Genomic DNA, 20,475 nt, shown 5'->3' on the forward strand with positions numbered 1-20,475 from the left:
CATAGACAAGGGATTGTAAATAGTGGTCTCTAATAGACAGGGGATTGTACATCATAGTCTCTCATAGAAAAGGGATTGTAAATAGTGGTCTCTAATAGACAGGGGATTGTAAATAGTGGTCTCTCATAGACAGGGGATTGTACATCATAGTCTCTCATAGACAGGGGATTGTAAATAGTGGTCTCTAATAGACAGGGGATTGTAAATAGTGGTCTCTCATAGACAGAGGATTGTAAATAGTGTCTCTCATAGACAGGGGATTGTAAATCATGATCTCTCATAGACAAGGGATTGTAAATAGTAGTCTCTATTAGACAGGGGATTGTAAATAGTGGTCTCTAATAGACAGGGGATTGTAAATCATGATCTCTCATAGACAGGGGATTGTAAATAGTGGTCTCTAATAGACAGGGGATTGTAAATAGTGGTCTCTAATAGACAGGGGATTGTAAATAGTGGTCTCTAATAGACAGGGGATTGTAAATAGTGGTCTCTATTAGACAGGGGATTGTAAATAGTGGTCTCTATTAGACAGGGGATTGTAAATAGTGGTCTCTATTAGACAGGGGATTGTAAATAGTGGTCTCTATTAGACAGGGGATTGTAAATAGTGGTCTCTATTAGACAGGGGATTGTAAATAGTGGTCTCTAATAGACAGGATTGTAACGCAAACATGTGATGTCACAATTGATACATACCCGCAAGGACAGATAACTCTGTAATATGCAAATACAGAATTGATGAAGTCATCATTCAGCATTTTTTGTCACCTTTCAGGTTTATTCGTCACCAGAAGATAATTACAACCTGCTGAAGAATTTTGATTTCCAGTCCGACTCCACACTTCTGGTCTCACAACAGGATGGTTCTGTGGCCTTGGTGGACAGAAGGACCAAAGGGTAGGTTATAAAGGTCAGAAAGGTCAGAAGTTAAAGGGTTGGTTATGGTATCAACGTGAAGGTCATTTAGTCTAAACGTGAAGGTCATTTAGTATCAAGGTGAAGGTCTTTTAGTATCAAGGTGAAAGATTTAGTGTAAAGGTGAAGGTAATTGTATAAATGTGAAGGTTATATGGTATAACCCCTCTAATTGAACTTTAATTCCTCAAATGCCTCCGATTTGTCGAACTGATCGCAGGGTCCCGAACATGTCCCTATATATTTCATGTAACAAAACACTGGATAGCTCGAACAGCTATTCATTTAATACACCTTATTCCTTGAACAGAAAAATATCCCCGTTTCATCAAATACATAGTATTAAACCTTGTATTAAACCGTATTCTTCTAACAGAAATTTTGTAAAGGTAATATATGTAATAATGTATGTTTTCAATTTGATGCTGCTATCATGAACCACTTTCATAAAAATTCAGAATGCAGAAAATCACGCTACCTTATTTTCCGGAGCATAAGCCGCGACTTTTTTCCCTGAAAATCGGGAATGCTGCTTATACAGCAGTGCGGCTAATCCATGGACGAAAACCAAAATCTGACGATGTTTTTGCATTATTACGTCGTGATTCACATGTGAAAATCGTAAATTTTACTCGCCTGTTTTGTAAAGTTATACATCGAACAAATCGCTGTAAAAGTGTTTAAAAGATAAAATATGCAATGAAAATATATTAAAGATGAAAATTATTACGTATCAGATGCATGTTCATTCGTAAAATTGTTGAATTCGAGGAAAATCCGCCGACTGAAACATGTTTGTTTACAATCACAACACGATTGCGGTTTAATAAAGTTATACATCGAAAAAATCACTGTAAAAGTGTTTAAACGATATAATATGTGATGGAAATATTATAAAGATAAAAATTTTAACGTACCAGATACATGCTCAATCGTAAAATTGTTTAATTCAGGGAAAATCGCCCGAGTGAAGCGTGGTTGTTTACAGTCACAACACAATGGCGGACTGATTTCGCTATCGATTTGCTGCAGGATTGTTACCAAGAAAATAATAACTAAAACGTCAAAAATCATCAAATATCAAACAATAAGTTAAATATATTATTTAAATATTATGTGTGTGCAAGAAATGTCCGCAGACAGCGAGAAAACGATCTTCTGAATTACTGCTAACTTGCACACGTGTTACACTCGGTCAGCATGTGTACTTCTCGGAATCCTGTCACTGTGATTTCAATGAATTAATCAGCATTCAAGTTTATTTGCGTGTTTTACATGTTATATAGAACATTATAGCGATGTTATAAGCATCAAACAGTCTATAAAACATCATTTAATCGATCTCTGTAGCAGCAAACACCAAGAGGTCTTAATCCGGAAGGTTACAAAAATGAGGCTTCGGTGAATTGCATCATGGGATACCTAGCTAACAAACAGTGGAAGAACACTCTAAACGAAGTCGATTGATACAGTAACTCTCTACACAAAGACATATTTAATACACAAAATATATCAGAAAAGAAATATAATCCAATTCATAACGTTACTGAAGAAAGTATTTTACCGGCGTACTGAAATATGAGGGAGAGTAAGCATGACCTCAAACTTGCACACGTGTTAGTTAGGGCTTACACATATGTCGGTCAAGAGGGGAATTTCCCGGAATCCTGTCGCCGTGATTTTATTGAAATAATCAGCAATCAAGTTTATACATGTCAATCACGTGTAATTTAGAACATTATACCGAGTGTAAAACATCGCACAGTCATATTAAAATCATTTAATCGATCTCTATAGCGGCAAACACCACGAAATAATATCCGGAACTTTCCAAAAATAAGGCTTCGGTGAATTGCATCATGGGATGGCAACTTGACAGATAACACTCTAAACGAAGTCAGTTTTAGGTTAATGATACAAGCCTTGATAATACAGTAATCCTTTACACATCAATATAATAAATACGCGAAATATATCAAAATAGAGATAAAATAAAATCATATGCATACTGAAGAAAGTATTTTAACCGGCATGCTGAAATATGAGAGAGAGTAAGCGTGAAATCGTACGGCCGCCATGTTTGTTTACACACTAGTAGGCTTACGTAATGGCAGAATAAACAACGAACAGAAACATGACCAAGTCCATTTTGCTAAAGATATTTACACCATAGTGAGTTTTATTTGTTATATATTTACAGTACAAGTTTACAGACAGTTTTCGTGATTCCAAACGATCGATAAGCATTACCGTACTTCAATAGAGATCGATCGTATACACAGATGGTTACGTGGGTGCATGGTCCTAACTTTTGGGTGCGGCTTATATAACGGTGCGTCTTATACGTGTACAAAACCTGAAAAAGTCGTGAAAAAAGGCCTCTGCGGCTTATACAAAGGTGCGGTTTATTGTCCGGAAAATACGGTAATTAAAATGTCATTGACATGAATTGTTTGTCATATTTTGAGACAAGATGTTTTGTCTATTGATGATCGATAGTGACCAACCAAGAATGAGTCGAATTTCCTGTATTCCTCAAACTAGTGATCCTTGCTGTTCCAGTTATAGGGGTTTTACTGTAATATAAAGGGGAAAGTTACAGTATAAATGTGAAGGTCATGGTATAAATGTGAAAGTTACAGTGTAAATGTGAAGCTTATAGTATAAATGGGAGGTTATAGGATAAAGGTGAAGGTTACAGTATAAAGGTGAAGGTTATGGTATAAAGGTGAAGGTTATAGTATAAGTGTGAAGGTTACAGTATAAGGATGAAGGTTACAGTATAAGGGTGATTGTTACAGTATAAAGGTGAAGGTTACAGTATAAGGGTGAAGGTTATAGTATGAAAGTGAAGGTTATAGTATAAAGGTGAAGGTTATAGTATAAAGGTGAAGGTTACAGTATAAGGATGAAGGTTACAGTATAAGGGTGATTGTTACAGTATAAGGGTGAAGGTTACAGTATAAGGGTGAAGGTTATAGTATAAAAGTGAAGGTTATAGTATAAGGGTGAAGGTTATAGTATAAAGATGAAGGTTATAGTATAAAGGTGATTGTTACAGTATAAAGATGAAGGTTACAGTATAAGGGTGAAGGTTACAGTATAAGGGTGAAGGTTATAGTATTAATGTGAAGGTTATAGTATAAAGGTGAAGATAATAGTATTAATGTTCAATTTCCTGTTGCAAATGTGTCAGTAATCTAATTGAATGTGAAGTTTTTTAGAGGTTTGTGAATGTCCTTTAGTAAATGTGAAGGTCATTGATAAAATCATCTACTGTACAATAGATTGTCCCTGTTTGCATTCACTAGCCTGTCAGTACTGTGGCTTAATGGTAAGGGAGCACTATAAAATTGGGCTTTCATTTAGATTTGAATTATAAAATACATAAAGAATAAACATATCATAGTGAAGGTCAAGTTACATGTATTATTACCTTCACCTTCACAACTAAACTTTATTTATGTCATTAATGAATGTCAAGGTCATTCTATCTCGTATCAAAGTTATATATATTGTAATAGAAATAAACATTTGGTCGAGTTTATCTGTGAAAAAATGAATCAATGATGTTTGATGTTTTCAGAGTTGAGGCAGAACATGAGTACAGTTTACATTTAAAATCCTTACGTACAGTCAGCATCCACCCTGTACAGACACATATGTTTGCCACAGCATCTACTGATGGGTAAGTCCTTGTACAGACACATATGTTTGTCACAGCGTCTACTGGCGGGTAAGTCCTAACGTACAGTCAGCGTCCACCCTGTACAGACACATATGTTTGTCACAGCGTCTACTGACGGGTAAGTCCTTACGTACAGTCAGCGTCCACCCTGTACAGACACATATGTTTGTCACAGCGTCTACTGACGGGTAAGTCCTTACGTACAGTCAGCGTCCACCCTGTACAGACACATATGTTTGCCACAGCGTCTACTGACGGGTAAGTCCTTACGTACAGTCAGCGTCCACCCTGTACAGACACATTTGTTTGCCACAGCGTCTATTGACGGGTAAGTCCTTACGTACAGTCAGCGTCCACCCTGTACAGACACATATGTTTGCCACAGCATCTACTGACGGGTAAGTCCTTACGTACAGTCAGCGTCCACCATGTACAGACACATATGTTTGCCACAGCATCTACTGACGGGTAAAGTCCTTACGTACAGTCAGCGTCCACCCTGTACAGACACATATGTTTGCCACAGCGTCTACTGACGGGTAAGTCCTTACGTACAGTCAGCGTCCACCCTGTACAGACACATTTGTTTGCCACAACGTCTACTGAAGGGTAAGTCCTTACGTACAGTCAGCGTCCACCCTGTACAGACACATATGTTTGCCACAGCGTCTACTGACGGGTAAGTCCTTACGTACAGTCAGCGTCCACCCTGTACAGACACATATGTTTGTCACAGCGTCTACTGACGGGTAAGTCCTTACGTACAGTCAGCGTCCACCCTGTACAGACACATATGTTTGCCACAGCGTCTACTGACGGGTAAGTCCTTACGTACAGTCAGCGTCCACCCTGTACAGACACATATGTTTGCCACAGCGTCTACTGACGGGTAAGTCCTTACGTACAGTCAGCGTCCACCCTGTACAGACACATTTGTTTGCCACAGCGTCTACTGACGGGTAAGTCCTTACGTACAGTCAGCGTCCACCCTGTACAGACACATATGTTTGCCACAGCGTCTACTGACGGGTAAGTCCTTACGTACAGTCAGCGTCCACCCTGTACAGACACATATGTTTGTCACAGCGTCTACTGACGGGTAAGTCCTTACGTACAGTCAGCGTCCACCCTGTACAGACACATATGTTTGCCACAGCGTCTACTGACGGGTAAGTCCTTACGTACAGTCAGCGTCCACCCTGTACAGACACATATGTTTGCCACAGCGTCTACTGACGGGTAAGTCCTTACGTACAGTCAGCGTCCACCCTGTACAGACACATATGTTTGCCACAGCGTCTACTGACGGGTAAGTCCTTACGTACAGTCAGCGTCCACCCTGTACAGACACATATGTTTGCCACAGCGTCTACTGACGGGTAAGTCCTTACGTACAGTCAGCGTCCACCCTGTACAGACACATATGTGTGCCACAGCGTCTACTGACGGGTAAGTCCTTGCGTACACTCAGCGTCCACCCTGTACAGACACATATGTTTGTAACAGCGTCCACCCTGTACAGACACATTTGTTTGTAACAGCGTCCACCCTGTACAGACACATTTGTTTGTCACAGCTTCCACTCTATACAGACACATATGTTTGTCACAGCGTCCACTCTGTACAGACACATATGTTTGTTACAGTGTCTACCCTGTACAGACACATATGTTTGTCACAGCATCCACCCTGTACAGACACATATGTTTGTCACAGCTTCCACCCTGTTCAGACACATATGTTTGTCACAGCATCCACCCTGTAAAGACACATATGTTTGTCACAGTGACCACCCTGTACAGACAGATATGTTTGTCACAGCATCCACCCTGTACAGACACATATGTTTGTTACAGTGTCTACCCTGAACAGACACATATGTTTGTCACAGCTTCTACCCTGTTCAGACACATATGTTTGTCACAGCATCCACCCTGTACAGACACATATGTTTGTCACAGTGACCACCCTGTACAGACACATATGTTTGTCACAGTGACCACCCTGTACAGACACATATGTTTGTCACAGCATCCACCATGTACAGACACATATGTTTGTCACAGCTTCCACCCTGTACAGACACATATGTTTGTCACAGCATCCACCCTGTACAGACACATATGTTTGTCACAGCATCCACCCTGTACAGACAGATATGTTTGTCACAGCATCCACCCTGTACAGACACATATGTTTGTTACAGTGTCTACCCTGAACAGACACATATGTTTGTCACAGCTTCTACCCTGTACAGACACATATGTTTGTCACAGTGACCACCCTGTACAGACACATATGTTTGTCACAGTGACCACCCTGTACAGACACATATGTTTGTCACAGCATCCACCATGTACAGACACATATGTTTGTCACAGCTTCCACCCTGTACAGACACATATGTTTGTCACAGCATCCACCCTGTACAGACACATATGTTTGTCACAGCATCCACCCTGTACAGACACATATGTTTGTTACAGTGTCTACCCTGTACAGACACATATGTTTGTCACAGCATCCACCCTGTACAGACACATATGTTTGTCACAGCTTCCACCCTGTACAGACACATATGTTTGTCACAGCATCCACCCTGTACAGACACATATGTTGGTCACAGATTCCACCCTGTACAGACACACATGTTTGTTACAGTGTCTTCCGGTTGAATGGCGAACCAGTGAGGCGGTGAGTGAACCTGCTCCGGTTTATTTTGAAAATATATTGAAAAAGACTCCATGAACGGTCTTCTCTGTTGAAAAACTTTGTGCTCTTTGTAACACTGTATATACATATCTCAAAAGCGGAGATATAGCAAAACCCAATTACGTGCTTTGAACTTGCCTTTTACATACCCGTATTTCAACATTTGTGCACGTGCACACGTGTGTGTAGGCCAATATAGTACGTTATGTCGAGTACACATACAGGCCGTGTACCGAGTGACCATGAACGACCCAGCTCACCTATGGACTCAAGTGGTGAGGCTCCCAAGGGGAGTGGTGCTAATCCGGGTTCGTCTATCGCTAATAATGATAATTTAGCCGACGCATATAAGTGCAATGGGTTTGAGGATATTGGCAAATGCTTCATGAAACTCCACCTCCAGATATCGGGTGTACAAGCCGACGTCGAGTGTCTAAAGACAAAGGTGTCCAATTTAGAGCAGTTCGCGGAGCACTCAAATGAAAGTATACGGACTATCCATGAAGAGACTATTCCTAACATCGAGGATAAAATCGCAGCGGTAGATAATGAGAGAGTGAAGCTTGACATGTGGGGGAGAAAATGGAACTTGATTATCAGAGGTGTAAAGGGCGATTCGAAAGAAAATCCCAGAAATACTGAGAAGGTTGTAAGAGAATTCCTCATCACAACCTTGAAAATGGAGGAATCATTTTCTAAAACCGTTCTCTTGACAGCCGTCCACAGACTCCAAGGAGGCTCTGAAGGATGTCCTAACATCATTATTAGGTTGAGTAGCCTTTTGGACAGGGATGACATCATGAACGCCGCATATAAACTAAAAAGGGGTTCCGGTTTCAGCGTGATCCCTGATCTGCCAAACGTCGTAAGTAAGCGTCGGTCTTCCCTGCTTGAAAAACGCTGGAAAATGCCCCCACGGGAAAGGAACAATTACAAGCTGATATATAGAAAGGACCACCCTTTTGTAGAATTGGTTGAGAAACGTCATCGATAATTAAATAAAAAAAAAGACCAAGTGATTCAAATCTGAACTTATGAAAATAAAAAAAAAAAAATAAAAAGATATGTTATACATACTTTTGTACATGGTCCTTTTAGAATTTTGTTTTCTAAATAAGTACATTGCGTTATTCTATAAAATGTTACCTGTGTAAGAATTACAAAATACTTTGATACATTAAATTATTTTATTTAAATCTCATTTTTCACACTTGACTGAATAATAAATATGTAAACTTTCTCTGAGCTTATATATTGAAAAAAAATGACTGTTCAAACAAGGAATTATAAGTGAGAATATACGTCCTTGGTTCAAAATAAGATTTTTTTTCTTAAATTGTTGCGTGACTTACTGTTTGGCAAGGGAGGGAACTTTGTAACGCTTTACATGCACAGTATATAATATTATATGTATATAGTATTTTAGACAATTAGTCTGATTTATATAAAGCTCCACCATAAAAATATGAACAATGGTAAACATACAGGTTGATTCTTGGAAATAACAGTTTAGTGCAGTACTTTTGTGTAGGCGGATTACTGACGTCTTTCCCACCATGCGAATCTATATTTAGTGTTAACTCGGCATCAATTTCCGAATCAAAGCTAGTTTTTAACTTTAACCTTAAATGATAAAATATATATTGAATTGTAATTGAAAACTGCTTGTTCTTTTTTGTTTGTCATGAGTATTATGTTACGAAAACTAATTAATGAGAAGTTTATGTGTTGGCGCTTTCATTGAGCCGACTAAAAAATGAGTTGTCATTTAGTGATGCCAAACAGAGTTATCTGTACTTCCGGCGTAAACAGCTAGGCTATGACACGAGGATTGGTACATCATGTTTTTTATTGTATGTAAGTCGCCTATCTACATGTATGTTGGCAGGTCAAATTGAAAAGTGGAATCAAATTGAAATCTTCTGCATTCTATGTATATAAAACCGAAACAGTGATTTGAATAATAGCTTTTGTATAAGTATTTTTCGCTGTTCTTATGAACTCAGACACGTGTGAATTATTTGAAGATTATGATATTTATACTAAGATACAATACATTAGGCCGTTTACATACAGATGTACCTGGTATCGCTGTAAGCCATAGGCCAATTCAAAAGGGAAAATATCACATACTATTATTATTACGATTATCATTCGTTGTTATTGTTCTGTTTAAATATGAACCGAAACTTACACACGTACTTTTATTTATTTAGCTATTTTAATAATCAGTATAATGTAATTGTAACTTCTGACTTACTCAATCGTTTTCAGAAGTACATTTGTAGTTATTGTTGTACGAATTAATGAAGACAGTACTGGGTTAAAGAGTTTGAAAAATTCTTCATCGTCTCATTTAAACTTTTAATATTTTTTCTTTGCTTTTTGTTTCTTTGGTTTGAGCCGGAGTGGGGGAGCTAGGTCATATATTCACATCCGGGAATGTTAAGTAAATATGAGACAGGAATTCGTAGTTGCTTTCTTTGTCTCTGCTTATTTTTGCTCTTTTTTATGATTGGGAACAGGGAAGGGATATACTTAAATTGTAAAATCAGTTACATTCGTTTTCTATGTTTTTTCAAATACATGTACAAGTCAAAGCTGTATGTATGTGCTAGGTCTTGGAACAAACATTTTTGTAGTTACAGTATGTATATTTTGTGCATATGCTTTTATCTTATCTGTCAATCTTATATCTATATAGATTATAAATATATATGGATGAATTGAAAATATGTAGCGTTAATTGTAGAGGTTTAGCCTCTGATTCTGTGAAGCGAAGAGACATTTTCGAAAAGTATAAAAAGAAAAGTGATATCATTTTCCTGATCGATACCCATTCAACTGAAGAAGTAGAAAAAAAATGGAAAGATGAATGGGGTTATCAGGCATGGTTTAATTCATATTCCTCAAATAGTCGTGGGGTTGGGATTCTTTTTAATAACACTTTTGGCTATAAACTACTGTCTATTACCCGAGACAAAACTGGAAATATTCTTATTCTTGACATTGTACTTGCTTCTTCTGATAAAAACATAACTCTAGTGGCAGTTTATGGCCCAAATGATACCAATGTTAATTTTTATCATTATCTTTCACAGCAACTTCAATTGCGACAGAACACTTCTTTTATTTTAGGAGGAGATTGGAATGCTCCACAGAGTTATGATGTAGATACCAAGAATTATGTTAACAGAAATAATGAGGTAAATCGAAAAGAAATTCTTGCATTAATGGAACTATTTGATCTTTTGGATATTTGGAAAAAAACAAATACTGATAAACATTTATTCACTTGGCAAGGTCCACATAGAAAACAAGCCAGGTTAGATTATTTTTTAATATCTTCAGATTTATCTCCCTTTGTTTGTAGTTCTAAAATTGGTTCAAGCTATCGTTCTGACCATTCACCCATATTTTTGAATTTAAAATTTGTAAATCAACCAAAAGGGCGGGGAACATGGAAGTTTAATAATAGTCTGCTGGGTGACCCAGAATATGTAAATATTGTTAAAAATTGTATTAGAGATACCATAAACATTTATGCTATTAATCCAGAAGAAGATGACCAAAATTTAATTAATTATACAATAAGCCATCAATTATTGTGGGAAACTATGAAATTAATGATTAGAGGAAAAACAATTGCTTATTCTTCATTCAAAAAAAAGGAAAGAGAGAAAATAGAAAAAAACCTTGAGCAAAAACTTGAAAGTTTAAATCATGAAAAGGAAAGAAGGGCTAAAGTCATTGAGGAGGTTGAAAATGAATTGATACTTATTAGAGAAAGTAAAATAAAAGGTATTATAATGAGAGCCAAATCCCAATGGAAAGTCGAAGGTGAGCGAAGTTCTAAGTTTTTTTGTAATCTAGAGAAAAGGCACTACCAAGAAAAAATTATACCAAAGCTTTTAAAAGATACTGGTGATGAAATTACAGATCTACAAGATATTTTAAATGAACAAAAACATTATTATGAATGTCTCTACTCTAGTACCACTAATGACAATGAAACAGCAAATACAGATAATTTATTTTTTAACAATGATAATCCTTTTATAACCAAACTCTCTGTTGAGCAACAAAATATTCTAGAAGGTGATATTAATTATGACGAATGTCTTAAATCATTAAAAAATATGAATAATAATAAGTCACCAGGTTTGGATGGGTTTACTGTGGAATTTTATAAATTTTTCTGGGCTGATATTTATAACTTTTTGATAAATTCTTTTAATCAAGCACATGAACTTGGTATGCTCTCAATTAGTCAACGTCAGGGTATGATAACTTGTATCCCGAAAGAAGGTAAGTCAAAATTATATCTTAAAAATTGGAGACCCATTACTCTATTAAATGTAGACTATAAGATTGTATCATCAATTATTTCTAATAGATTTAAAATAGTAGTATTAAATAGTATCATCAGTGAAACTCAAAAGGGGGTTTTAAAAGGTAGATATATTGGGGAGTGCAGTAGAATAATTAATGATTTGATATTTAAAACAGAAAAAGAGAATATCCCAGGTTTACTTTTGCTAATTGATTTTGAAAAAGCTTTCGATTCTTTAGACTTTAATTTTATTTTGAAAACTCTCTCTTTTTATGGTTTTGGTCCTTCTTTTTTAAATTGGATAAAAACTTTTTATAATGATAGTTCATGTTGTGTGACAAATAATGGTCATTGTTCTGAATTTTTTAAAATTTCTCGTGGAGTTAGGCAGGGTGACCCCATCAGTCCATATATTTTTATTCTTTGTGTTGAAATTTTAAGCGCAACAATTAAATTCCATCCTGATATACAAGGTATCACAATAAATCACTCTGAATATCTAATTAATCAATTTGCTGATGACACTTCCTTCACATTATCAGATGATCCACACTCTATGAATATTGTTCTTGATATTTTACAGGATTTTGGCCATATATCAGGTCTTAAGATAAACATTGAAAAAACCCAGGCAATATGGATTGGGGCAAAAAGGGGTTGTGGTGAGGAAATACTTCCAGAAAGAAATTTAAGCTGGAATCATCAAGGGAAATTTAAATTACTTGGCATTTCATACAATCTCCAATCAGAAAATATATTTTATGATAATTTTGTTAAAAAATTAACTTTCTGTTAAAAGACTTCTAAATGACTGGTCCTTTAGAAATCTTACATACATTGGTAAAGTAACTGTAATAAAAAGTCTAGCTCTACCCATTTTTATCCAATCAATGACAGTTTTACCTGATCCGCCTCCTCAAATTGTGCAAGAACTCCAGAAGTGTTTTTTTTTAAATTTATTTGGAACAATAAAATAGATAAAGTAAAACGAAAAGTAATGTATGGGGATTATGAAGAAGGTGGACTACGAGTTCCGCATATTTTAACTTTTTGTCATGCTTTGAAAATGTGTTGGATAAAAAAACTAATAGACCCATCAAATTGTTCTCCATGGAAGTCACTTCTTTTAGATGATATTGAAGCTTATGGAGGGGACAAGGTCTTAAGGCTAAGAAAAGAAGGGATTTTGGAAATAAGTAGATCTTTAAATACTTTTTGGAAAGAAATTTTTAAGATATGGGCTGAGCTAAGTGGAGAGGAACTCCCCACAACCCCAGTTTTAGTTGCCTCACAACCATTATGGTTAAATAATTTCATTAAGATTGATAACAAAACTTTTTTCTACAAACATTGGTGTGAAAAAAAATTTTTTTTTATTAATGATTTGATAGAAAACAATGTACTTGTAACTTATGAAAGGTTTTGTGATAAATATAACCTGACAATTAATTTTCTTGAATTTTATAGTGTAATGAATTCAATTCCAAGGCAATGGAAGAGTATATTGCTTGAACAGGAAAATGACTTAATCAATTTGAATCAAAACAAATTTATTCAATATCTTAAGAAATATGATAAGATTACAAAATACTTTTACCATCTTATGCTAAAACCGATTATTGAATATCCACTTAAAAGTCAAAATTCATGGCAGGAGATTTTGCATGTCAACATCCCAAGAGAGGTTTGGAATAAGATTTTCATCATACCTTATAATGTTACAGATGATATAAAACTTCAAAACTTTCAATTTAAATTTCTCCATAAAATAATATATACCAATTGCAAATTAATGCAATGTAAAATGAGTGAAACAGAAAGATGTTCTTTTTGCAAAGATGGTCGAGAAACACTCATGCACCTCTTTTGGGAATGTTGCCATGTTCAATCTCTTTGGACATCCTTTTTGAATTTATTAAAATCAAACTATGACATTGAGCTGGGCAGAGACCCAATGATAATGGCTTTTGGTATTGTAGACAATGTTTTTAGCTATGAATTGAATTTTTTGATATTATTGCTGAAATATTATATATACTATTGTAAATTAAAATCAAAAACTCCTTCTATTGGAGAGTGGAAAGCTTATACTTTATTTTACAAAGAAATTGAAAATTTTGATTTAATTTCATATTCAGAGAGAAAAAAAAACAAAATAAAGCAAAAGTGGGTTTTTGTGGCCAATTTTTTTGGAGATTAGCGGAAGAAAGATACAAATCAAATTTACATAGTTTATGTATGTATTTATAATTGACAACTTCCTGAACTTTCAGTACATGTATGCCATTTGTTTTTCTTACTGTGTGTTGATTTGTAACATGGAAAATGAATGTAACAACAAAAAAGCTGAATAAAAAAAAAAAAAATGTATGTTACAGTGTCTACCCTGTACAGACACATATGTTGGTCACAGTGTCTACCCTGTACAGACACATATGTTTGTCACAGCATCCACCCTGTACAGACACATATGTTTGTTACAGTGTCCACCATGTACAGACACATATGTTGGTCACAGCATCCACCCTGTACAGACACATATGTTTGTTACAGTGTCTACCCTGTACAGACACATATGTTTGTCACAGCATCCACCCTGTACAGACACACATGTTTGTTACAGTGTCCACCATGTACAGACACACATGTTTGTTAGTATCCACCCTGTACAGACACACATGTTTGTTACAGTGTGCACCCTGTACAGACACATATGTTTGTCACAGTGTCCACCATGTACAGACACATATGTTTGTTACAGTGTCCACCTTGTACAGACACATATGTTTGTCACAGTGTCCACACTGTACAGACACATATTTTTGCTACAGTGTCTACCCTGTACAGACACATATGTTGGTCACAGCATCCACCATGTACACCATGTACAGACACATATGTTTGTTACAGTGTCTACCCTGTACAGACACATATGTTTGTCACAGCATCCACCCTGTACAGACACACATGTTTGTTACAGTGTCCACCATGTACAGACACACATGTTTGTTAGTATCCACCCTGTACAGACACACATGTTTGTTACAGTGTGCACCCTGTACAGACACATATGTTTGTCACAGTGTCCACCATGTACAGACACATATGTTTGTTACAGTGTCCACCTTGTACAGACACATATGTTTGTCACAGTGTCCACACTGTACAGACACATATTTTTGCTACAGTGTCTACCCTGTACAGACACATATGTTGGTCACAGCATCCACCCTGTACAGACACATATGTTTGTTACAGTGTCCACACTGTACAGACACATATGTTTGTTACAGTGTCCACCATGTAAAGACACATATGTTTGTTACAGTGTCCACACTGTACAGACACACATGTTTGTTACAGTGTCCACCTTGTACAGACACATATGTTTGTTACAGTGTCCACCTTGTACAGACACATATGTTTGTTACAGTGTCCACCATGTACAGACACATATGTTTGTCAAACCTTTCTTTTCTATAAGAACTACCTAAGGGACAGTCAAACCTGTCTATTTAGACCACTGAAGGGACAGTCAAACTTGTCTTATAAGAACCATTCAAGGGACGGTCAAACCTGTCTATAAAGACCACCCCAGGGACTGTCAATTTAGACCACCAAAGGGATATAAAAACCTGTCTGTAAAGACCACCCAAGGAACAGTCAAACCTGTCTATAAAGACCATCTAAGGGAAGTCAAACCTGTCTATAAAGACCACCCCAGGGACCAAGAAATACATGTCGTTATAGCCAGGTGATCCTTATACAGAGGTGGTCGCTAAGGCAGGTTTAACATTTGTAGATTATTTTTGGTTGTTTTGAACTCTATTTGATGTGTTTTAATTCTAGGACTGTGTGTTTGTGGGATCATAGAAAGATTAAGTCCAAAGGCAAGAAAAATGAACCTGTTGACCTTGTACAGCATGCTAAAAGTGTAACAAGTGCTTATTTTTCTCCTGTGACTGGCAAATACATTCTATCCACCTCTGTAGATGACAAAATCAGGTGAGTAGGAATTTCACCAATAACTTCGTATAAGAGGCCACCTTCATTATAAGACCTCTTAATATCTGTCTGATATCAAAAGATTTCAAAATAATGACATGTAATACTGTTGATGTATGACTAAAATGTGACCTTTACAGTAATGTAGTGTCAAAATAATGACATGTAATACTGTTAATGTATGACTAAAATGTGACCTTTACAGTAATGAAGTGTCAACATAATGACATGTAATACTGTTGATGTATGACTAAAATGTGACCTTTACAGTAATGAAGTGTCAACATAATGACATGTAATACTGTTGATGTATGACTAAAATGTGACCTTTACAGTAATGTAGTGTCAAAATAATGACATGTAATACTGTTGATGTATGACTAAAATGTGAGCTTGATTTTGAATTTTATTTTCAGTATCATAAAACATTCGTCACAAGGCAAGTTAACCACAGACAAAGCCATGAGGTAGGTTTAACGTTGTTTGACTGTTACGTGTTATTGTATTTACAGTACGTTAACCTTTGGTTAGTTGGAACAAAATTAAATATATATTGATGGCCCAGTTGGAATTGTCCGGATTATGCTCCAGGAAAAATTCGTGAGTTTGAACTATCCGAGTTGAAATCAGTAAAAATCAGTTTGAGTATTGATATTATGCAATGTAAGACAGACAATCATTAGGATAATTACATAATTTGCTGATTTACCTGAAACAATTCCTTGTAAACCATTCTAATTTTTAAATCTAATTTAATGAATTTCCTACATAGCAGAAGCCATGCATACAACTGTATGTGCACATGGTCAATGCCCCGAATCAGTGCCGTATTCGATCATGGCCGAGAGCCTACATGTGTGTACATCAACGTCTGGTAACTTAGGTAGAAGACAGAAGTCTAGGTGCATTTACGAAACTGCTGCTGAAAATATATGTTTACATTCAGTTTGTAAAATTAGGTCACAATTGAACTGTCAGATTTTGTCCAATCCCCAATGATGACATATTATAGATGCTTTAAAATAGATAACTGCGTTATTAGACTTAATCTGATGAAAAGATATGTATCTATTGTTTAATATGTCAACAAAGGGATTATTTTGGATGAAGGTGAATATGTTATCACACCCACTCGCTGTGACCCAGCAGCTGGCTTTTGATGCTCGCTGTGACTCGTCGTATAAATGGCCCATCCAAGCCAGCGTGAGGCACATAATTACAGATAATTTACACCTCGATCAGCTGACTAAAGATAGACCGAATAAATATTTTAATGTCCATGTTAACTGATATCTTTATCTAGATTTGACTAGGCACCTAACAAACATTGACGATTTTTACCACGTGTTCTTATCAGGTATAGCAAGTTCAAAGTAAAATATACATTGCCGGGTCCTAAATTAAATACTTGGCCTTGCTGTTTTGTACACAAGATATCAGTATAAATAAGTTCATTTCTGCCTGAAAATGTTAATTTGTTGTGTAGTCATTATAAAGATCATTAATACAATCTTTTAATTATTCCAAACATTTTTGTTGAAATTAGGAGTGTAATATGAGGTTTTATGTTGACAGACATGACAACCATGTTGGTCGTTGGTTGTCCAGTTTCCGAGCTGTCTGGCATCCTCGACGAGAAGATTTATTTGTGGTTGGCAGCATGAAGAGGCCACGACAGGTAGGTACGGTGATTCAGGTTATGAGTCGGAGGGTCATAATGGCGTAGTGGTGAATGTGCTTGATATTTTTAATGTGCATCCCTCATAGGGCAAATGCCAGGCTTGGGTAACCCGGCATAGGTGTCTTCTCCAAATATATCAACTGTCATCAATTTACTCTTGATTAGTCCCATCTTCTAGTGATTGTGAAGTTATATTTTGACGTGATTTTCTTTGGTGCATAATCATCGATACAGGGGTATAATGGTGTTTAGGATACAGGGATATAATGGTGTTTAGGATACAGGGGCATAATGGTGTTTAGGATACAGGGGTATAATGGTGTTTAGTTCTGTGATGAGGTCTCTGGGCCATTGATACAGGGGTATAATGGTGTTTAGGATACAGGGGTATAATGGTGTTTAGATCTGTGATGAGGTCTCTGGGCCATTGATACAGGGGTATAATGGTGTTTAGTTCTGTGATGAGGTCTCTGGGCCATTGATACAGGGGTATAATGGTGTTTAGGATACAGGGTTATAATGTTGTTTAGGATACAGGGGTATAATGATGTTTAGGATACAGGGGTATAATGGTGTTTAGATCTGTGATGAGGTCTCTGGGCCATTGATACAGGGGTATAATGGTGTTTAGGATACAGGGGTATAATGGTGTTTAGATCTGTGATGAGGTCTCTGGGCCATTGATACAGGGGTATAATGGTGTTTAGTTCTGTGATGAGGTCTCTGGGCCATTGATACAGGGGTATAATGGTGTTTAGTTCTGTGATGAGGTCTCTGGGCCATTGATACAGGGGTATAATGGTGTTTAGTTCTGTGATGAGGTCTCTGGGCCATTGATACAGGGGTATAATGGTGTTTAGATCTGTGATGAGGTCTCTGGGCCATTGATACAGGGATATAATGGTGTTTAGTTCTGTGATGAAGTCTCTGGGCCATTGATACAGGGGTATAATGGTGTTTAGATCTGTGATGAGGTCTCTGGGCCATTGATACAGGGGTCTAATGGTGTTTAGTTCTGTGATGAGGTCTCTGGGCCATTGATACAGGGGTATAATGGTGTTTAGGATACAGGGTTATAATGATGTTTAGGATACAGGGGTATAATGGTGTTTAGATCTGTGATGAGGTCTCTGGGCCATTGATACAGGGGTATAATGGTGTTTAGGATACAGGGGTATAATGTTGTTTAGGATACAGGGGTATAATGATGTTTAGGATACAGGGGTATAATGGTGTTTAGTTCTGTGATGAGGTCTCTGGGCCATTGATACAGGGGTATAATGGTGTTTAGGATACAGGGGTGTAATGGTGTTTAGGATACAGGGGTATAATGGTGTTTAGATCTGTGATGAGGTCTCTGGGCCATTGATACAGGGGTATAATGGTGTTTAGGATACAGGGGTATAATGGTGTTTAGGATACAGGGGTATAATGGTGTTTACTTCTGTGATGAGGTCTCTGGCCTTGGTCCTAGTACTTGAGTTTCCCCTCCAATAACATCATCCACTTCCATCAAGTTCTCTTTTGCTTCTGTTTGAGGTCAACACTTACCAGTATATACTAGAACATTTTAGTTTCAGAAATGACCTCTATGACTTAGAAAATGACCAATGTATTACTTATTCAGCTAACAGGACTATCTACAAGATTTGTAAGATTGTCTTTCTCTTGTTTCAGATCGAGATATACAACGATTCGTGTGAAGCTCTGACAACTTTTAAGTGTCCAGACAACTTAGGGTCTGTGTGTTCACTAAACGCCATACACTCCACCAGGGACATCCTTGTTGGAGCTAACTCCAGTGGAAGGCTACATGTTTTTATGAATTCATGAAAATGGACCATAGGTTTCATTGATATTGTATGGTGCTATGTTACACATGGGCGATGGCCGATATGTCACACATAGATGATCTTTGATTTGTCAAACATGGACGTTGGCCATATATTATACGTCAACATGGCCGATATGTCACATGTTGACGATGGTCGATATATCACATGTGGAAGAATGCTGATATGTCAAATGTGGACGATGGTCGATATGTCGCATGTGGATAATAGTCATTATGTCACGTGTAGACAATGGCGAATATGTAACGTGGATGATGATCGATATGTCGCATGTGGATGATAGCTGATATGTCACATACCGATAAAAGCCGATATGTTACATGTGGATGATAGCTGATATGTCACATACCGATAAAAGCCGATATGTTACATGTGGATGATAGCTGATATGTCACATACCGATAAAAGCCGATATGTTACATGTGGATGATAGCTGATATGACACATACCGATAAAAGCCGATATGTTACATGTGGATGATAGCTGATATGACACATACCGATAAAAGCCGATATGTTACATGTGGACGAAGGCTTATATTTTACATGTTGACGATGGTCAATATGTTACATATGGACGATGGTCGATATGTCACATGTGGACGAAGGCCGATATGTTACATGAGGACGATAGCCAGTATGTCACATTTGAATGAAGGACGATATGTCACATATATGGACGATGGCCAATATGTCACTTGTGGACATAGTGATATCACTGATATAAGTGTTGACTGTATTGTCACTGCTTAAAGGACAATACATATGGGAAGTTGTATCTCTTGGGTATTCTGTTCTTGAAGGTGTACAGTAACTAAGAGTGATATTTCATTTTTTAATTGTATATGGCTTTTTTTTCCCTACATCTGGAGGTAGTAATCATATTGAGGTGTATTGTATCACATTATCTTCAGTCTTGCGATATTGATGGGAAAAAACATCTACATAAATGTATATTGTTCAATTGTCAGTTATAGATAAGACATATCTCATATGACTTGTATTGTATAGCGTCAGTATTTGATAATTTTGCAAGGTATTAACTTTACTCTGGATGGATTCGTGAAATAAAACCCCCACCAATATTAGCAACTATACAGTATACAACTATAACCTTTTGCAGTTATCATGTATTTACTTTGATCCTAAATTTGATTTACAGAAGTACTGGTATATTTTCAATAATCTGAATCATGGTACTGAATTGAATGAGCCATCTTCAGTGATAAACAATCTACTTTGTAAGCCTAGACATAACTACCTTCTATATATCAGATTGTATGTAC

The 20,475-nt window shown here is 36.8% G+C and overlaps 1 protein-coding gene across 1 annotated transcript; it reads left to right on the forward strand.

Annotated features, from left to right (window-relative positions):
• Positions 1 to 269: 269 nt before the first annotated feature.
• Positions 270 to 20,449, forward strand: LOC138329920 (WD repeat-containing protein 76-like). The gene is made up of 7 exons (XM_069277203.1): positions 270 to 293; positions 779 to 900; positions 4,505 to 4,606; positions 15,501 to 15,656; positions 16,073 to 16,123; positions 17,232 to 17,334; positions 19,015 to 20,449. Exons 1-7 carry the CDS (start codon positions 270 to 272, stop codon positions 19,168 to 19,170), a joined length of 714 nt encoding a protein of 237 aa, XP_069133304.1. The 3' UTR covers positions 19,171 to 20,449.
• The last annotated feature ends 26 nt before the right edge of the window (positions 20,450 to 20,475 follow it).

The sequence above is a fragment of the Argopecten irradians genome, chromosome 8 (assembly GCF_041381155.1).
Source record: "Argopecten irradians isolate NY chromosome 8, Ai_NY, whole genome shotgun sequence".
Lineage (NCBI taxonomy): Eukaryota > Metazoa > Mollusca > Bivalvia > Pectinida > Pectinidae > Argopecten > Argopecten irradians.